General features: G+C 43.4%; 1 protein-coding gene across 1 annotated transcript in view; it reads right to left on the bottom strand.

Moving 5' to 3' along the window:
* The window catches only part of adgrb1a (adhesion G protein-coupled receptor B1a), a 650625-nt gene extending 634270 nt beyond the window's left edge, over nucleotides 1–16355 (bottom strand). Inside the window, exons 1-3 of the mRNA XM_078216994.1 lie at nucleotides 15675–16355; nucleotides 15545–15551; nucleotides 5063–5077 (exon numbers count right to left, since the gene is read on the bottom strand). Coding sequence (XP_078073120.1) covers nucleotides 5063–5077; nucleotides 15545–15551; nucleotides 15675–16355 — 703 coding nt within the window. The remainder of the gene's footprint in view (nucleotides 1–5062; nucleotides 5078–15544; nucleotides 15552–15674) is intronic.
* Nucleotides 16356–19156: the final 2801 nt, after the last annotated feature.

Raw genomic sequence — 19156 nt, 5'->3', positions numbered from 1 at the left:
ATTAGATGAGTCAATGCAGACCAAAGGATTAGCTCTGGAATATTCCCTTCTATCTGAATGCTCGCCAAGTGCTAAACTCTGAATGAATCCCTCAAGTAACGTGTGGCTGAGAAACCAAGTTGAAGCACATTCATAAGTCAGAATGGTTTCGCTTTCAGTTTCTTCATACGCTGAGAAGAATGGACTACCAACTGTCGTTAAATGAGCATTCATTTCAATGGAATCAAATCAAAGTTCACTCCTTAACAGTACTACTTGGAATCTACAACACTCACCTGGAGAACAAGCTTGGTAGATGTAAATCATCAGTCCTCTGCTTGCAACACTTATTCCAGACTGAAGCCCTTGGCAATATGTGAGTAATTCCTATTCTAGAACAGTCATTCTGATGTCAACATCTAGCATTCTAGAACTGGGCCGCTAACCTAATGAGAACAATCCCCAAACCAGAGCAAACACCACTGGCCGCATAAACATATGAATATATGAACAAGCAGCAAGAGTAGGCCATTCAGCCCCTCGAGCCTTCTCTGCCATTTAAGATCATGGCTGATCTGATAGTAACTTCAAAACTGCTTCCTGCCTACCCCCGATAGCCCATCACCCCTTTTCTTATCAAAAGTCTATTCACCTCTGCTTTGAAAACACTCAAAGATTCTGCTTCCACCTCCTTTTCAGGAAGAGAGCTTCAAAGACTCACAACCCTCAAGAGAAAAAATTTTGCTTCACATCATTTTAAATGGGCAAACCCTTATTTTGAAACAGTGGCACCCTAGTTCAAGATTCTCCCACAAGTGGAAACATCCTCTCCACATCCAGGTCCCCTCAGGATCTAACATGTTTCAATAAGGTCACCTCTTCATCTTCTAAACTCCAGAAAAGGCATCACGATCTATTGTTAAGTGAAAGGAAAAAGCAGAGACTGATCAAGGTGCATAATGGAAACCTGTTGTTTCAATCTGGGTCAGGCCAAAAAATACATGTCATCTGGCAAATGTTACATAATCTGTTTCTTTCCTTAGTAACGATAGAGTAGGTACTTTAATGAGCAACTAGTATGCATGCATCCAAGGATCTTTCAATTAAAGAAGCTTTGCTCCCTAGCTTTTTAAATGTTACATAAACACTACAAAATACACAATTCCCCAGCAACCAAGCTCTGTAAACTAAATGGTAAACTGATCGGCCTTTTCTCTTAAAATAGGCTTTCTAATTAAATAAATTGTAAGGCAGCCCAACCCAATTCATGCGTGATGCAAGAAACTGTTTCCCTGAACATATCCCTGTCTGGAAACATCAGAAGGAAAAATATGAGGTAAAGGCAAAATATTGGGGCTGCTGGAATCTGAAACAAAACAGAAAATGCTGGAAAATCTCAGTAGGTCTGACAGCATCTGTGGAGAGAGAATTGAGCCAACCTTTCAAGTCAGGACAGCCTCAAAAAACGTTGGCTCTATTCTCTCTCCACAGATGTTGTCAGACCGGCTGAGATTTTCCAGCATTTTCTGCGAACGTTTCGAGTCAGGGCATCCTCAAAAATGTTCGCTCTATTCACATATGCTGTCAGACCTGCTGAGATTTTCCAGCATTTTCTGTTCTTAAGAAGGAAATGCTTACCTGAAACACAGGTAATTTTAACTGACCTCTCTTTGGATTCAATGGAGAGTAAAATCCAATGGGGTATAAAAACAAAGTGACATGAGAAATCTGGCAGCCCATCCCAATTTTGTCAGCTTCACACTGGACGGATTCATGGAGCCACTGAACAAAGGAATCATGCTACAAGAAGGAGGCCATTTGCTCCATCGTACCAATGTCAGGAAAAGCTAGTAAATTCGACCCAGTTCCCCTGGTCTTCCCTTGTAGCTCTGTAAATTTTTCCTTTGCCAATATTTGCCCCGTTCTCTTGTCAAAGTTGCTCAAGAATCTGCTTCCACCACCATTTCAGACAGTGCATTCCAAATTCCAAATCGAGGGTTAGATTTCAATAACTCCCACAGCCTTTTGTGGATAGTGCGTCTGCAGTCTACCGGTTACGGCAGTATCAAAAACTGCTGACTACATACACACTACAGCATTGAAAGTATCGGATGGAAAAATGGAATGTGTGTTGCCCTGTGACTGTAAATTGATTACCTGGGTATCGGATGTCGGAAGTCGGGTGACATTGTTGAATTATGCTTGGGCATTTCTTCAAAATCACAGTAACGATAATATAATTGTAAGTCAGTGTCCAAATGAATATCAATGGAAAACCTTCCATGAATCTTGAGCTTAATTCACATACATTTCCGCTGAAGATAGTTGTCCATATATTTGCCGATATGGTGAAAAGAGCATTCACCCATGTTAAAACCGATAGGGCAGAACTTCTTGTTGAAGACATTTATATACAATTACTTCATGCACTTGTATTACATTCCTGTGGGTATTATGTTCACAAATGTTAACCCACTTAATGCCTGTGCAAAAATTGTACACACAGGACATAATAAGTATGCATTAAACAAACAGTCATTGAATATCATTGATCAGAAGTTTAATTTTGATATATCAAGTTTTTAAAAAGTGCTAGGGACCCCAGAATAAATTCTCCCAGCAAATGTCGATTAATATTCCACCACTTATCTTTCCATTTATGAACTACGTGTGCCTTATTCCTTCATTTTTCACATCCCACATTTATAACCATTCACTTGAGCTGACCTCTGCACAGTATTTACATTTCTCTAACTCTTCAAAATCTGCTCATAGATCACCAGAGCGCTTCACTGATTTGAAGTCTTGACTTCTGCCTGTTGCTTTCTCTTCTGATTCTTGATTATGTTTGGTTGGCCATTTTTCGTCCAGGAAATCGGCTTCCCTAGCTTGTGAAAGGCAGCCCTGAAGCGTCAGTTTGAAACATTCAGCCTTACCTTTGATCTTCCGGATACCAATCGATTTGTTTTTTCACACACTGTCTAGTCTTATCACAGATTACATTTATTTCTCGGAGTTAGACATTCAATGATCACCGTGTTATACCACTTCACTGATTAAACATGCTTATTGAGGATATTAAAGTCATTCGGATTTTGTAATAGCAATTAGGAGATTACTGGTGTTCGTGAATGGAATCATGCCCACTCTTAACCCCCCACCTGCCGGCCACACTGCGATCTGACATTGTGTCTCACTGGTAACAGGTCCCAGAAGAGATCTGTCTCAATAAGAATAAAAGAACGCAAAGGTCTTCGGGGTATATCAGGTTGTTATTCACATACATTCTCAGACACGCAGTACTCCAGTTATGTACTCAGGCTAATGCATTCTTGAACTCCTGACCTCCTGCAGAAACAAGGTACTCTGCTGAAAAAGTAACTGATTGCTGAACAAACATGTATTATTTTAAGCACCGGTATTTTATTGGGTTTCGCTCCAATGTTGTCAAGTCTACTCTTCGCACCTTCATGAGTCCTCGTAGTTTTTCAGAACCTTGTCCGGGCAGCCATTCTGTATAGGTCAGCCCTGACAGCATCAGCAGCTTGTCAACTGCACAGAACACTAAAACCTAGAACAATCTATTCTCACCTACTCAGTCCCACTCCCACAGAAACATTGCCCAACAGCAATAAAGTCAATTGTAGCATTGGCTGAGCATGCAAATTGAGTGTAGACTAGGGACTGAGACTGAGATTTTCCCGTCTATATTGCTCAATATTACACCAGAGATTGCTTTTACCCGTTGGATGATTAGAGGAGCTAATAATACATTTAAATTAGAATTTGAAATAGAGGTGGGGAGAACTCCAAGGCAAATGCTGAATAATCTTTTCTCTCAATTTACATCTGACTCTGAACTGGAAAGGAATATTGTTCCCTTGTTGTTTTCTTCTATACTATTTGTGTCACCTGCAAACTGTATAGGGATTGTATAATTCGGAAATGCTTCCGTAATTTAAGAGCTGCAAAGTGATAGATTAGCTGCACAAATTATTTCTCACTCTCTGCTACGTTACCAAGGGTGCCAATTTATTCCATATCACTGTCTGTAATCTGTATTTCTAAATAGGTAGATTGCTAATCAGTAGACATTAATCCTGTTCAGTCTACACCTCACTGCATGTTTTACTGATTTCATTGCTGCAGCTATGCTCTCCAGGCAGCTCATCTTAAATATTAGGAGATAGGAGGATGGGATGTAAACCTAACTCTTTGACTTTCATAAAGAGTGTTTCAATGTTAAAAGTTTCTGCAGAGCCCAGAGAAACAATAAGCATTTTAAAACAATAATCTGTGTAAACTCCCAAGCAATGAGAAAATCTTGAGTAGCAGTGGTGCGCCAGAGATCAGAACACATCAAAAATACTTAACATTGGTGTAGGAATTATAGTGCATTAGCAATAAAGGCAACCGTAACTTACTTTCTGATTTGGTAGGAGAGAGGCTGAGTATCACAACAACAGAGTATTTATCTTGTTGAACATCATCTATTTTGTACTCTAACTCTCCTTGTCTAGTATCTCGCTGCATTTTCAATCCCCCAGTATCTGAAAGACTATACTATATCATTAGTACTCTAAGTGAAGAGATCCTTTCTGCTGTCTGTTTTGAATTCAGTGCTGCAAATTTACATTGATGTTCAACCTCTCAATTATTTGAAGGCATCATTTCAGTTTAACTCAGGAAGCAGAGAATTACAGACCAGTTAGCTGAACATCAGTAGTAGGGTTAATGCTAAAGTTTATTACAAAGGATGTGATAACAGGACACTTAATGGGATTAGACTGAGTCAACATGGATTTGTAAAAGGGAAATCATGTTTGACAAACCTACTGGGGTTTTTTGAGAACGCAACTAGCAGAACAGATAAAGAAGAACTAGTGGATTTGGCATATTTGGATTTTCAGAAGATTTTGATAAAGTCCCACATGAGAGATTAGTGTGCAAAATTAAAACACATGGGATTGGGTTAAGTATTGGTACTGATTGAAAGCTAGTTGGCAGACAGGAAGCAAAGAGAAGGAATAATTGGGTTTGTTCAAAGTGGCAGGCGGTAACTAGTGAGGGTCCCATAACAAACAGTGCTTGGGTCCAGCTAATCACAAGACACATCAATGATTTGGATGAGAGAACCAGGTGTAATATTTCCAAGTTTACTGATGACACAAAACTTAGCGGGAATGTGAGTAGTGTGGAGGAAGTAAAGAGGCTTCAATTTGATTTAGACAAGTTGAGTGAGTGGGCAAATACAGTATACTGTGGATATATGTGAAGTTATCCACTTCTATAAGAAAAACAGAATGGCAGAGTACTATATAAATGGTGATAGATTGGGAAATGTTGACTTGGATGTCCTTGCACACCAGTTACTGAAAGCACACATGCAGACACAGTAAGCAGTTATGAAGGCCTTCATTGTAAGAGGATTTGAATCCAAGAGCAAGGATGTCTTACTGCAGCTGTACAAGACCTTGGTGAGACCATACCTGGAGTATTGTGTGCAGCTTCTTCTCCTTACCTAAGGAAGGATGTACTTGCCATAGATGGACTTGAGCAAAGGTTCACCAGACTGATTCCTAGGACAGCAGGGTTGTCATACGAGGAAAGATTGGGTTGACTAGGCCTGTATTCACTGGAATTCAGAAGCATGACCAAATCTCATTCAAAAGTATAAAATTCTGACAGGGCTGGACAGACTGAATGCAGGGATGTTCTTTCCTCTGGCTGTGGTAGTCTAGAACAAGGGGCCACAGTCTCAGAATACAGGATAGGCCATTTAGGACTGAGATGAGGTGTAACATCTTCACTCAGAGATTCTCTACCTCCAAAGGCTATGGAGACAACGTTACTGAAGGAAATAGATAGATTTTGAGACACGAAAGGCGTCAAGTGGTATGGGGAGACAGCAGTGACTAGCGTTAAGATAGAGAATCAGCAATGACATTATTGAATGGTGGAGCAGGCTCGATGGGTCAATTGGCCTATTCCTTCTGCTATTTTTTATGTTTCGAAGTAATTCAAAAACAGCAGGGTAACTGTATTCGGTAGGAAATTAAAGCCTTTTCATGCCTCCGCTAATTTGAAGAGCTCCAAGTAAAATAAATTCTGGGCGATTGACTCAAGCTTTTACCAGTGGTCTCAATACCATTTGCAAAATATTATTTATTATTTCCATATGAGGAATGAACCAATTAATTTATATTGAAAGAAAGGGAACAGTATTGACTGGAGTAGAAACTGTTATTTGCTCAAGATCTCCTAATGGTGTCAGAAGATAAATAATGTGAGGTTCCTTTCATTTGTCAGGTGAATCAGTAATAAGGGATATCAGGTCATGCTTAGTTATAAAGCACAAAGGTGAAGATTAGGAAAAACATTGTTCATGCAAGCACTTATTATAAGGAAGGAGCCATTATTGAAGTGACTACTAAAAATAATGATGTGGAAAATAAAAATAAATAGTTGCATTTACATAGCATCTTTCTCCACTTCAGGGCATTCCAAAACATTTTACAACCAATTAAGTCCATAAGTGGAGTCAATCACTGCATTCATGAAACAAATATTTAAGAGGGCATGGAAATAGGAGAATAGAGTAGGCGGTTCTGATGTGGAGCTAGCACCAACAGAGGCAAGATGAGTCAAAATTACTGCATTCTGCACTAAATTTTCAGCGATTTGACACTAATTGGATGTTCCATTCAAAGAAACATCATACATGGTGTCCGGAAAATGGGAACGTCACATAATTGAAGGAGGCAGATTTCTAACGTTGAGGTTGGAATATATTGTTGAGGTGGCACAGAGGGAATATTCACTGGAAATACTCTCGATGGTGGTGGGGGTGGGGTCTGTTCTTTTTCTGAACAGCTGCTGCACCTTCAGTGGGAGATTTGCCAAAATCCAGTGGATCTATGCAGTGTTGCTGTGGTTTCCAACCATCTTCCCAAAGGTAATGTGCCAATCAGGACAATCCCAAAGGAAATCCCCATTCGGTATCCAACCAATACTACGCCAGTGTTAGAACTTTATACAAACAGAAAATGACGAAAGTATCAGAATAAAGCATTCTCCAGCAGCGACTACATTTAATTTGATGGCACAAGTCCACTTTGCACAAATAATTCCTTTGATGCATAACAAGTAATGGAAGAGACTAGATGGTATAGCAAGGGGTTAAGTGTCTGTAAGACGCAAGTTCACACCAAGCCAGACAAATCAGTGAACATTATGCCCCCTCTGGTAGCAGCATGGAATTTTTGGGAAATGAAATTGGGCTATTTTATCTCGGTGCCTGATTAGCAGCAGTACAGAGCAGTAAAACTGATATTTGTTTTGCTTAATTGGCAATCTCACTCAGAGAGGCCAAAGATGACTGGTATGGAGAGTGATAAATGTCTCTCTCTCGTTTTTTTAATTTATATGCTGTCACTTGTAATCATCTGCTGGCATGAGATCAGCTTTCAGCGACATGCTGCTGTCCCTAGCTTTATCTCCACCACCATTTCCCTCAAATCCCCTTGTACCCCAGCCCTCCACGTTTTCATACCATCGGATTCCCTGCTTGAACTCACATCTTGGACAAATGTCAACTTCTTGTGACTGAGAAATTGGAAGGCCAAAGTCGTCTCCGTCAGCTCTCACCACAAACTCTGCTCCTCTGGCTGGGAAGGGATCTGGAATTGATGCTAATCTCTCAGGATGACCTAGACTGTGCGTAATCTTGGCATCCTGTTCAACTGTGAGCTGAGATTTAAATCCTTCCATCAATCACCAGGATCACTTACTATCTCCTCTTCTACATTGGTCTTCATTTCATGCCCTGCACTATTGTAACCTTTGTTGTCATGAGGCCAACACTTGACTACTCCAAGGCTGTGCTTGATAAGCCCTCCTTCCCTCAATAAACACTACTTGTCCAAAACAGATCTTGTCTTGCACTACCACTCAACCATCATTCCCATCCTTACTGCCCTATACTTGTTCACCGTCCCTCGATTCATCATAACTCAAAGAAATATTGTCATCCAATAATAAATCCCTCCATAGCCTTGCCACACCTTGGGCTGAATAAAACAGTGGGGGTGTATGGGGTACCCAACCCCCTCCAGAAACCACATTGATGTGAGGTGACCGACAACAAGCCAAGCAGCTCTACAGCCAGAAAGTGCTGCGAGACTCATTAATCAGGGTGGAAGACTCGCCCTCCAGTGCTTACAATCAACTGGGTTGATTGGCAGCTGTATCGGTCTTGGCAGTGCCAGGAATGTGTTAGTAGCAGCTGCTGAGAATGCGGATAAGAAGTGAAGTGCAAGGCCTATGCTCCTTGGAGAAGGTAAGTCTGGGGTCTTGGGCAGGAGCTTTGGGAGCGTTAGTGACAGGGGCAATGCATGAGGCCATGGTGGGAAAGAGGGTGCGTTTAAGAGAGGGAATGGGTAGGAGGAACATGTTGGGTGCTCAATTTAAAGGTATCCACCCCACAATAAGCAAAGAGTAGCCTCCAAAGAGTGACCACCCCTTCCTTCCTGCCCTTTAAGCATTGTAGGCTTAAAAAAAATTGGCCTTCCACTCCTGCTCTGCTGCCTGCCCCAAATGTATTATGGCATGAGCAGTGTACTATTAGGGTCAATGGGCTTGCTTACAAGCCTATTTGATCCTTCATTGGTCATCTTAATATGACAGGTTAGCTGCCAAGTAGGGAGCTTGCTGCCCACCGGTATTAGAGTCATAGACTTATAGAATCTTACAGTGTGCCCATCAAGTCTACATTGACCACAATCCCACCCAGGACCTATCCTCACAACCCCACACATTTGCCCGAGCTAGTCCCCTTGACACTAAGGGGCAATTTACCATGGTCAATCTACCCAACCCGCACATCTTATGGGGATGAGCTTTGGGGTGGGGGGTAGGTAGCAGCATGAACACGCATCCCATTCCACAGGCTCCCCTTTTCCCCCATAGGAAACACACCTGCCGGGGGCACATAAAATTCAGCTCCTGATCTCTAAAACATCATCCTGTGCCTCTCCTGACTCAATTTCTCCAATGTTGATCTCCTACACAAAATGTGCAGCCACCTTGGTCCTAATTTCCCATCTCTGACTTGTCATTTTTTGGAAATGTCAACACCCATCACATTGGCTAAGCTTTGAGTTACCCCTCCTAACCACTCCTTTCCAGCTCAGCATATTTTTAGCTAACGGGCGGCACGGTAGCACAGTGGTTAGCACTGTTGCTTCACAGCTCCAGGGTCCCGGGTTTGATTCCCGGCTCGGGTCACTGTCTGTGTGGAGTTTGCACATTCTCCTCGTGTCTGCGTGGGTTTCCTCCGGGTGCTCCGGTTTCCTCCCACAGTCCAAAGATGTGCGGGTTAGGTTGATTGGCCAGGTTAAAAATTGCCCCTTAGAGTCCTGGGATGTGTGGATTAGCGGGTAAATATGTGGGGGTAGGGCCTGGGTGGGATTGTGGTCGGTGCAGACTCGATGGGCCGAATGGCCTCCTTCTGCACTGTAGGGTTTCTATGATTTCTATGATTTCTATGATTTCTATGATTTACCTGAAGGGGTTTCATATGTTCAATGGTGCTACATGAATACAAGTTGATATTAGTATTGCTGTTGCTCTTCTGAAGTGAGGAGTAAGGCACGTTAGTGACGTCAAGTAGGAGGATCTTGATTTTGTGTCAAACTGTGTTAAAATTGTGTTCCATTTGGCATTTGACACCCAAAATGGGAAATTCTTTCCATTCCCAATACAAATATACTTCACTTTGATGTGTACATCATTGATTGTCATCAACGTCAGGAAACGTAAAGGACAACATGCCCCTGTCTACATCAACGGGGATGAAGTAGAAAGATCGGGAGTTTCAAGTTTTTAGGTGTCCAGATCACCAACAACCTGTCCTGGCCCCCCATGCCGACACTATAGTTAAGAAAGCCCACCAACGCCTCCACTTTCTCAGAAGACTAGGGAAATTTGGCATGTCAGCTACGACTCTCACCAACTTTTACAGTGCACCATGGAAAGCATTCTTTCTGGTTGTATCACAGCTTGGTATGGCTCCTGCTCTGCCCAAGACTGCAAGGAACTACAAAAGGTCGTGAATGTAGCCCAATCCATCAAGCAAACCAGCCTCCCATCCACTGACTCAGTCTACACTTCCCACTGCCTCGGCAAAGCAGCCAGTATAATTAAGGACCCCACACACCCCGGACATTCTCTCTTCCACCTTCTTCCGTCGGGAAAAAGATACAAAAGTCTGAGGTCACGTACCAACCGACCCAAGAACAGCTTCTTCCCTGCTGCTGTCAGACTTTTGAATGGACTTACATTGCATTAAGTTGATCTTTCTCTGCACCCTAGCTATGACTGTAACACTGTATTCTGCACTCTCTCATTTCCTTCTCTATGAGCGGTATGTTTTATCTGTATGGCGCACAAGAAACAATACTTTTCACTGTATGTGAATACATGTGACAATAATAAATCAAACCAAATCAAACAATATTCCTTAAATATTGAATTGCATTTTTTTAATAATTGGATTGAATGATGAAAAATTCCATGTTATATATTGCATTGTTTTCAAGAGAATTCTTTGAAAATTGAATAGGATGCTGCCAATGATGTATATCAAGAGAGGTGCTGCACATAATGGTGTGAAATGAAGTCCTTCTTGCTCAAAAACAAAATTCCCTTCTCTTCTGATAGCTCACAGTCATGCTGAGCTGTGTTCCACTGGAATAATGCAACTTGCAGTACACCATTCAGGTAGTCTTTCATTATCTAATATTGAAAGTCAGTCGGCTGTTCAACCGTGGAGGCTATTAGAGCAGAGCTTGGCACTGTGCTTGCTAATACCCGCAGACACAGCCTCGAAGGGATAGAGCAGCTGACAGCCTAAGAATGGCACATAACACAATGCTGGAGGAGGGAAATTAAAAGATGTTCTTTCAACATGTTATGATTGCAATAATAAAAATGAGACATGCTGCAGAGGGGGTGGAGGTGGATGGGGGTTAGAACTTCATTTTATACCACTATGTCTTATTCTGACAGGTGTACAGTGTCAAATAGAAATTAACATGATGAAGCACATTACACCCACCTATCCTAAGTTCAGCTCACTTAAAACTTATTAAACTTATTGAAACTTAAAGCTGATTTAATTCCCTATTCCATATTTATAAATGTTTGGTTTTCATGTATTTACCTTTTATTGCTTTAATGACTTCTCCTCCCATTTTAAAGCAAAATGGTGATTCCAAAAAACATTACGTAATGCCCTTTGATATAACTTGTCATGAAGATTATCACTATGTGAATAACAATACCCAAATATTCTCAACTCATTTATTGGAGATTTTCTTACTGAATATCAACAACCACTGCCTTGGCTTCAATCCCTCGATAACTTGATAGTTTGCTTCAGATAAATCTTACGAGGGAACATCCAACAGCAGTGACAAGAACTTGACATAACTGCATTTATGTAGCACCTTTAACATAGTTTTCAAAAAAGCCCTAAGACCTTTAAGAAAAAGGAAGAGGAGACCATAGGACCCCTGCAACTTGTTCTGCTTTTCAATAAGATCTTGTATGCTCTTCCATTTCAATTTCCCTTTCTCTTTGATTCCTCACGTTTGATTCCTTTAATGCTTAAAAGAAGACTTGAGTACTGAAGTTTTTGCATTCAGCAAATGACCACCGCAACACCATCAGCAGTTAAATGTTCTCTATACATTGCAGCTGCATGATGTTAGTAATTTTTACAAGATCCTTCAATGAAGACAGTTGTTGCTCTTTCCAATGTAAGCACTCTTTGTTTCCAGTTATGAACTAAACCAGGGATGGGCCTTGCCAATGACGCCTACACCCCATGAAATAATAAATAAAGGAAAAACATGGGATCCTGCCAGCCAACTGACAGAAGGGAACAATTAGCCTAGACTGTGCCTGAGGCCAGGAGTGAAACCCAGTCCTCTTCACTCCCTGTATGGTTATCTTCACATTGAAAGTATGACCAAGTTTCTTGGTAAAATTACATTCAGTCACCTTTTACTTAACATCACTGAAGAGCATAAATGCACCTGAGGCAAAAGTCCCTCATTTTTTACTTTTTCCAGTGCACTTTTGTAATGATTTATGCCTCACAGAGCCTCTTAATAGTTAAGTGAGTGGCCAGGTGACTAGATCATAGATCTCAGTATCTGTAACCAGCCGCAAGAAGAATTGGGGAGATGATTTGTTGTAGTCAATGATTAGCTGTGGCTGAGATCCATTCAAGTGTTTCCAGTGAAGCCACCTTCTTCCACCTAGTATTGTTATTTAGAAATTGCACAAATTGCTTACTGTAAACTTGAGCATAGAACAAGAAAATCCATCCAGCCAATTGAGGCCACTGCTTTCGATCGATAGCATTAGATTTGCAATTGATGGGATTTATCACAAGTTATTTAATTTCCTGATAAGGTCAAAGGAGGAAAGAGAAATATTTCACTCAGTAACATTTTGCAGGGAAAATGCCAGGGCATAATTGTAATGTGCATTATTCAATACTGACTGGTCCATAGATTAGATTTTCAGAATCGGAAAAGAACTCGTGTCACCATGTTATGAGGCTATCTGAGAGTGAGCTCAACTTCCTCTGATCTTTTCCATCTCACTGGCTGTAGATACTAATGATTCTGCACATGGCCATCCCTGACCAAAGGGGCTGAAGAACTGAGGCAATCCCCTGCCATCACAGTGGTCCTGATGCGATCAGGGATGGCCCAAAGGGAGAATCATGCCCTTCAGTCTGCGTCCATATGGCAGAGTGTTGATGGATTGATTCATTGCACTAATTGTCTGCCCAAGAGGCTCATACCTTATTAATATTACTGTACTGTGTAGTTCTTATTATTCGGCAAACAAACTTACAAAAAACATTATAATATAGAATCTGGAGGCCTGTTACACCAAATGGTAAATCAATTCTCCCACCCATGAACAAGAGGATTTTATTTTGTGACCTTCCTGTGTTTTGCACCAGGCACGAGAAGGAGTAGAATTATTAAAAATAAAAATTGAAGAAATTCTCAGCTGCATACAAGTCATGATGCAACACTCACTGCTGACCTTTATATGCTCTTTCTGGCAAACTAATTATTGCTTTTGAATGACACATGCCCTCACCATAGCACTTTGTGAGAGCCACTTATTGCATTATATAGGATGCCACCTTATAGGATAGTCTGTTCCAAAACAAGATGTGCCATGCATTCATTCTAATGTACATCATTTATGGTGCCATCTCATTATTACACAATTGACTGTGCATGTAACCATCAGAGAATTGATCAACTTTGATTCAAAGCTCCCCATAATTGTGAATTGCCTCAACCAAGGAAATCTGGAGACGGGTCGGTTGCAGCTGCAATGATGGGTTGGCCTTTTTTGTTCTCCCACGGAGGGAACTAATCATTGAAATCTCCAGTGTTTTGAAGTGATGCCTTGTCAGAGGCCTGTGCTGTCAGTTGCGAGGGACAGTATAGCCATCGCTTTTCCGTGCCTGCTAAATAAATGCTGTGAACTTCACCGTTTATTGACTTTAAAAACCATGCATTGAAGATAATGTACCCCCGAATGGTGGCCTGATGTGCAACGGAAGATGGCCAACAGAGATTTAAGCCAAATAGTCCGGCTGTTTTAACCGTGGAAAGTGGACACATCCTATCAACAGAAACCAGTCAATTGCACTGTTGTAGTTTGTGATACCGCCGCCCACCCCAAAATGTGTTGCAATGATACTCCTAATACATTCTCCTAATACATTCTCAAATCACTGTAGCTCTGTAGATGCCATTAATCATTGTGTCTTATCTTGACAGGTAACAGCACCAAACATACAAGGTACAACATCCTTCTCATAAGAATTCCAGAGGGGGGGAGGAAAACATCCATTGCACGCTAAGGAAGAACATTCCACTTTAAGACACAACCCCGCCCCCTCCAACCCCCCGACGCCCATTCCGGCAGAGTCCTGCGAAAACGATTAGATTAGGTGAATTTTGATTGAAATACAAATGTGTAAATGCTGTATACAATAAGGCACAACCCACACCCACCTTGCCACGGAGGAAGAACCCATGTGTGTGTAATAACTCTTGACAATCGGCTGTCCTCAACCTCAATAACTTTACACTTTGGTTTTATTATTCCCGTGTGTGTGTGTGTGCCGGTGTCCATCCCCCTTTCCCTGGTCCTTTTAAAAATGAATCCTTGTCGCGATATTCCCAAACCTAAATCTCTCCACAGATGCTGCCTAACCAGCAATGTTTCCAGTATTGTATTTATTTTTTGTGTTGGTTGGATAGTTTCTGTTTGGATTGTCAAAATCTGCAGTGCTTTCTCTCATCTTGTTTTTTTTTAAGTTGGTACAGTGCACAGTGCAGTGGCGTGGATCCCGAGGAATACCAGGGTGGCACTTTTAGTGGAAGAGTCAAGGAATGAGGGGGTTTAAAACGGCCAATTGGGAGACAGTTGCAGCTTGCGAAAGGACGGCATTTTGCAACTGAAGGGAACACATGTCATTGGAGGAGGTGGGAGAGAGAGAGAGAGAGACACTGACTTGATCCTTACTTATACCGAATGCTGTTCCCTGCATTGTGTCTGTACGCCACCCCTGGGTAGGAACTGGCTACGAGTTAGCGTCACTGGTCCTTACATTTAAAAAAAAGTGTACAGGAATCTCGAATGCTTGGAGAGGATATTATTTGCAGAATCCGGTAACCTTAAACCGGTTGTTTGCCTTGTCTCCCATTTCTCAATGGGAAAATCGAACCACAATGTCATTTCACTTATGGATAAAACAGAGAAACGCAATTGCTCTTAAATGACTACAATGCCACTATCTCTCCCCCCCCCCCCCACTCCCCCCCACCTACCGCTACCACCCCTCCCTCCACACACAAAAAAAATCAGATGATGTCGGGGTTTTTTTGTTATTGCGAGACGAAGCTGCGAAAGAATCAACAGGTACATATTATTTTTTTTAAAAGCTGGGGAAAGTTGAACTTAATATAAAGAAGTCGCAGAATCCGAGTGAAATGACTATTCAGATTGCAAAATCAAATAATTGTCAGTACGGATTTAGTGAGGAAACAGTGAAAATGTTTAGTTTAATTATTGGAAATCGCATCACCACTCTGTGTGTGTGTGTGAGAGAGAGGGGGTGGGCTGATATGATTTGGAGTGTTGACTCATAAATCAGCGAGAAAGCCACTGGGAATTCTCAATTTGACCTTCTATCCCAATGCCCCCCACCCCACCCCCAGCTCGTCAATTGCAGTTAATTTCTAAAAACCTCTCGAACAAATTGACCAAATGACAGCACATTCAATGCACCTTCACTCCCCAACACAGAGCCCCAAGCCTGTACATGACTCGTTTACTGAAACCAATCTCTGGGATTCAAGTCGAGTGGCTTGGGATCTGAAGCAAAGTAATTTTAACAGAGGGAGATAGAGAGAGAAAAAAGAACCCCTCTCTCTCACACACACACACGCACACAAACAGGCTATCTTCAGCTGAGATCTAAATTGAGTAGAACTCTTCAAGGAAGGCAAACCCGTTCAGATAGACTTACCGCGGGAATCCGGCTCGCTGTTCTCCTTCGGGTTCCTGATGCAGTGCTCCAGATAGACCCCGTCTTTCAAGCAGCTGTCCCCTTTCTTGTTTAAGCCCAGCATCTCGGTAGACTGGCCCATGCCCTCGCCCCTGGAGCACAGGCAAGGGGTCTGCATGATGCCGCAGGGACGGGCGCTGGTGCTGACCGCCAGGCAAGTCTCCAGCCACTTGCAGAGCATCTGGCAGGCCCCCTTGCTGGGGTTCCTGTTGCCCACCACCAGGTATTCCGCGGAGAACTCCTTGTCCTTGCCCCTGCCTCCTGCCCTGCTCCCCGGCCGGCTGCTGCCACTGCCCGCCGCGATTTGTTTCATCTGCAGGTACTGCTTGCCGGACTGCAGGAAGGCGTAGCGGGCGGCGGGATCGCAGAGCTTCAGCACCTCGTCGAAGCTCTCCATGCCCAGGTAGGTGCGGGTGCTGGCCAGGAAGGAGTCGAACTGGTAGGTGCGGATCTGGCGGCGCTCGCAGATGTTGCTGGTCTTGGCCACCTTCATGTAGAGCGTGTACCTCCGCGGGTCAGGGTTCTGGATAATCCAGGAGCAGCCGCTGGAGTTGGAGGCGAAGACCACGGAAGAGGAGAAGTAGCCGAAGAGTTTCCCCTGGACCAGAGTGGTGCACGGGCTCTGCCGGAGGTCGAAGCCGCTCACGGTCCACAGGGTAGCGGCGAATATCACAGTCACCGCGGATTCCGCGTTCCTCATCCTAGGTCAGTTATCCCGAGAAACGCCGAGGAAATAGCAGCAAGCGCCCAGACCATGGACATAACAGGATCGACTTTTATTTTGTTAGGGAGACAGACCTGGAGATGATTTCATTGCATTTTTGTGTGTGTGTGTGTATATGTGTGTAGGTCTGTTCAAGCTCTCCCCCTCGTGGTAAATTCCTGAAATGGATGGTTTTTAATGATAGATAAAGAATATAACCCTGTGAGTCCCGAAGTAATAATTGATCATCCAAACTCCAACGCTGCCGGTGCACCCAGGATGTTAAAATATTTTGGGGAGGGGGTAATTTTTTTGTGTGTGTGTGGTTTGGCCAGGGCAGCTGTCAACGTTGAATCTGAAATTATAAAAGAAAAATGAACAAGGTATCACTTTCTTTTTTTAAATATCTTGCAGGACATAAACAATTAGCATTTTATTTAAAGACATTTCCCCGATAGGTGTGTGTGTGTGGGGATATGTTCCATCCCCCCCCCCCCCTAACTCTTCGAGCAAGCCTGTGGCATGTTTTTTTTATAAACATCTGAAGTGTCAGATCATAGGCAGTAAATCCTCGCCCTCTGCTTAGATGCTTGAAAATACGCAGTCATAAAATAAACTTACTTTCACGCCGGCGCGTATCTCCCCCCCCCCCCCCCCTCCGCCCCCGCTCTTGTTGTAAACGACTCGTTTGCTACCTGTTTCTCATCGAATCCGAAACTTCGCATCCTCAAACTCAAAATATTTTGGTCAATAATACCGATTACTGTCCCCAATCTCATTGCCATAAGTTGGCCCACCCACACACACACACACACTGCCCCCTGCAACTGTTGCAAAGGGATACACTTTGATCACTTGTACAAAGCATGCCGATAAACACCCCTCGCCCCTGCTCCTAACTCCATTAACCCAGATCTCCAAGAGTAGGGAACAATAACTCCTCATTTAGAATTACAATTAACCGGATGAGTATGTGTGTGTTTTTTTTTCTGGTCATTCAGTCTACAGCCACTTCAGAACAATTTGAAACACCACCCCCCCCCCTCCCCTCCACTCCACATAAACCAAATGCACAATTTGGAATTAGTGTCTGCATTTCGACAATAGTCGTCAGTAATCCTAGACTAAGCTCCTAATGATTCACGCGTAGATATTTAATAGCATTATTGTATTTTTTTACTGAGCTGTTATGTGGCTGGTTGGATTTCTGTTTAGTTAATGCAGATTGGAATGCGTTCAGCTCAGTGTAGGGTTTTTTAAAAAATATTTTTTTAAGGATAATCGGTCTTTCTACTTGGTGGTGAACCTTCCCGACATTTGTGTTTCCTTATCTCCTATCCGCAGCCCAGTGCTTGCCGTGATTCTTGTTCACTGGGAACTTGCGCCGTTACCTACCTCCAGTACCTGCTGCGTTGCGCCTAAAGCCTCTTTCTCCAACATCCATCCCCACCCCCCTCTCTCATTTAAGACTAGACATGTATAAAGGAACTGTTGATGAATGGCAATCTCAGACCTTCCTCGCTTAACCGTGTCCTAATAATCCTTCCCCCCTCCCCAATCAAGGCTTAGACGAGAGGCTTGGATGGGTGGGAATTAAACGTTGGAACAGGTATCCAGTGGGTGGGTGTGAGATGCACTCGGTTACCGATCTAATAGCGCATCGACAGCCCAATGCTGTGGCTCCACTCCAGAATACACTCTTCCCCCCTCCCCCTCACCTCGGTAATGGAGCCCCCGGGGGGCGGGGCGGGATTTGCTAGCCGACCCATCCGCCGGGTGTTCTGCAAACCCCAAGATTGCATTGCAATCTTCAATGACCATTCGCCATTTCACTCGCGCCTTGGATCTGGCGGGGGGGGGGGGGGGGGAGGGGCGAGGGGCTAACTTGCTTTAACACCGGGACAGTTCTTTAGGGAGAGACCCGCCTCGCCTGCGTCGGAGGCTGAAGCAGAGGGGGCGAAAAAAAATAAACGGCACAAGGGCGACAGAGCCGGGGATGGGCACAGTGTGGAGCGAGGTGCTTGAAACAGATCGCACTGTCTGACTCATAATGCATCAACATATTGTTAAAAGTTAGTGTGTGATAACAAAGCCATCTGCACGAGTTGAAACAGGGAAGAGGCAGAGAGAAGGTGGCAGGATTAGCACTGGGTTGTATTGTGGGCGCAATATTAAAGCTACCCACACTGGGTTTAAAACGTGTTCTCTTTGTCCATCCTGTGTGTGTGTGTGTGTGGGGGGGGGGGGGTGGTGTCTTGTGTATTGTCTTTGTTCAAGATAGATAACACATTTAGTATTTTTTTAATGTAAGCCAATTCTAATGCACCGGGAGTCGTGATAATCAAGGCAGTTGCTTCTTTTCTCTCTTTAAAGATGCTTCCAGACCTGCTGAGATTTTCCAGCATTTTCCCTTTTGGTTGATAATCAAGGCAGTGGTTGATCTGGTTCTGCCGTCCTATCTATCCAATTGTCCCCCCCCCCCTTGCTTTCCTGGAGAGGTCTTTGTGAGGCGGGGGAGGGAGGACTGGCCGGCCGGAGCCTCACAGTCACAGCCCCGCTGCCTTTCCTTTCGTCAATCGCACTGAAATTTCGTTTCCAATCGCTCGTAAGCAATCAGCCAGCCCTACCACTCTGTGGGAGCTGACACTCCCCACCTAGGTGAGCCCATACTGGGTGGGTGTTTGCTGAGAGACCAAAGTGCCCCCCCCCCCCCCCTCCATCCTTTCTCTCCCCCCTCCACTAACCCTCCCCCTTCAAACGAGACCCTCCTGAATGGCTGAAGGAGTTAATGGGACTGG

Source organism: Mustelus asterias, chromosome 7, assembly GCF_964213995.1.
Source record: "Mustelus asterias chromosome 7, sMusAst1.hap1.1, whole genome shotgun sequence".
Taxonomy (NCBI): Eukaryota; Metazoa; Chordata; class Chondrichthyes; order Carcharhiniformes; family Triakidae; genus Mustelus; species Mustelus asterias.
Note: the sequence above shows the minus strand (reverse complement) of the source record. Positions and strands in the feature narration are given on the sequence as shown.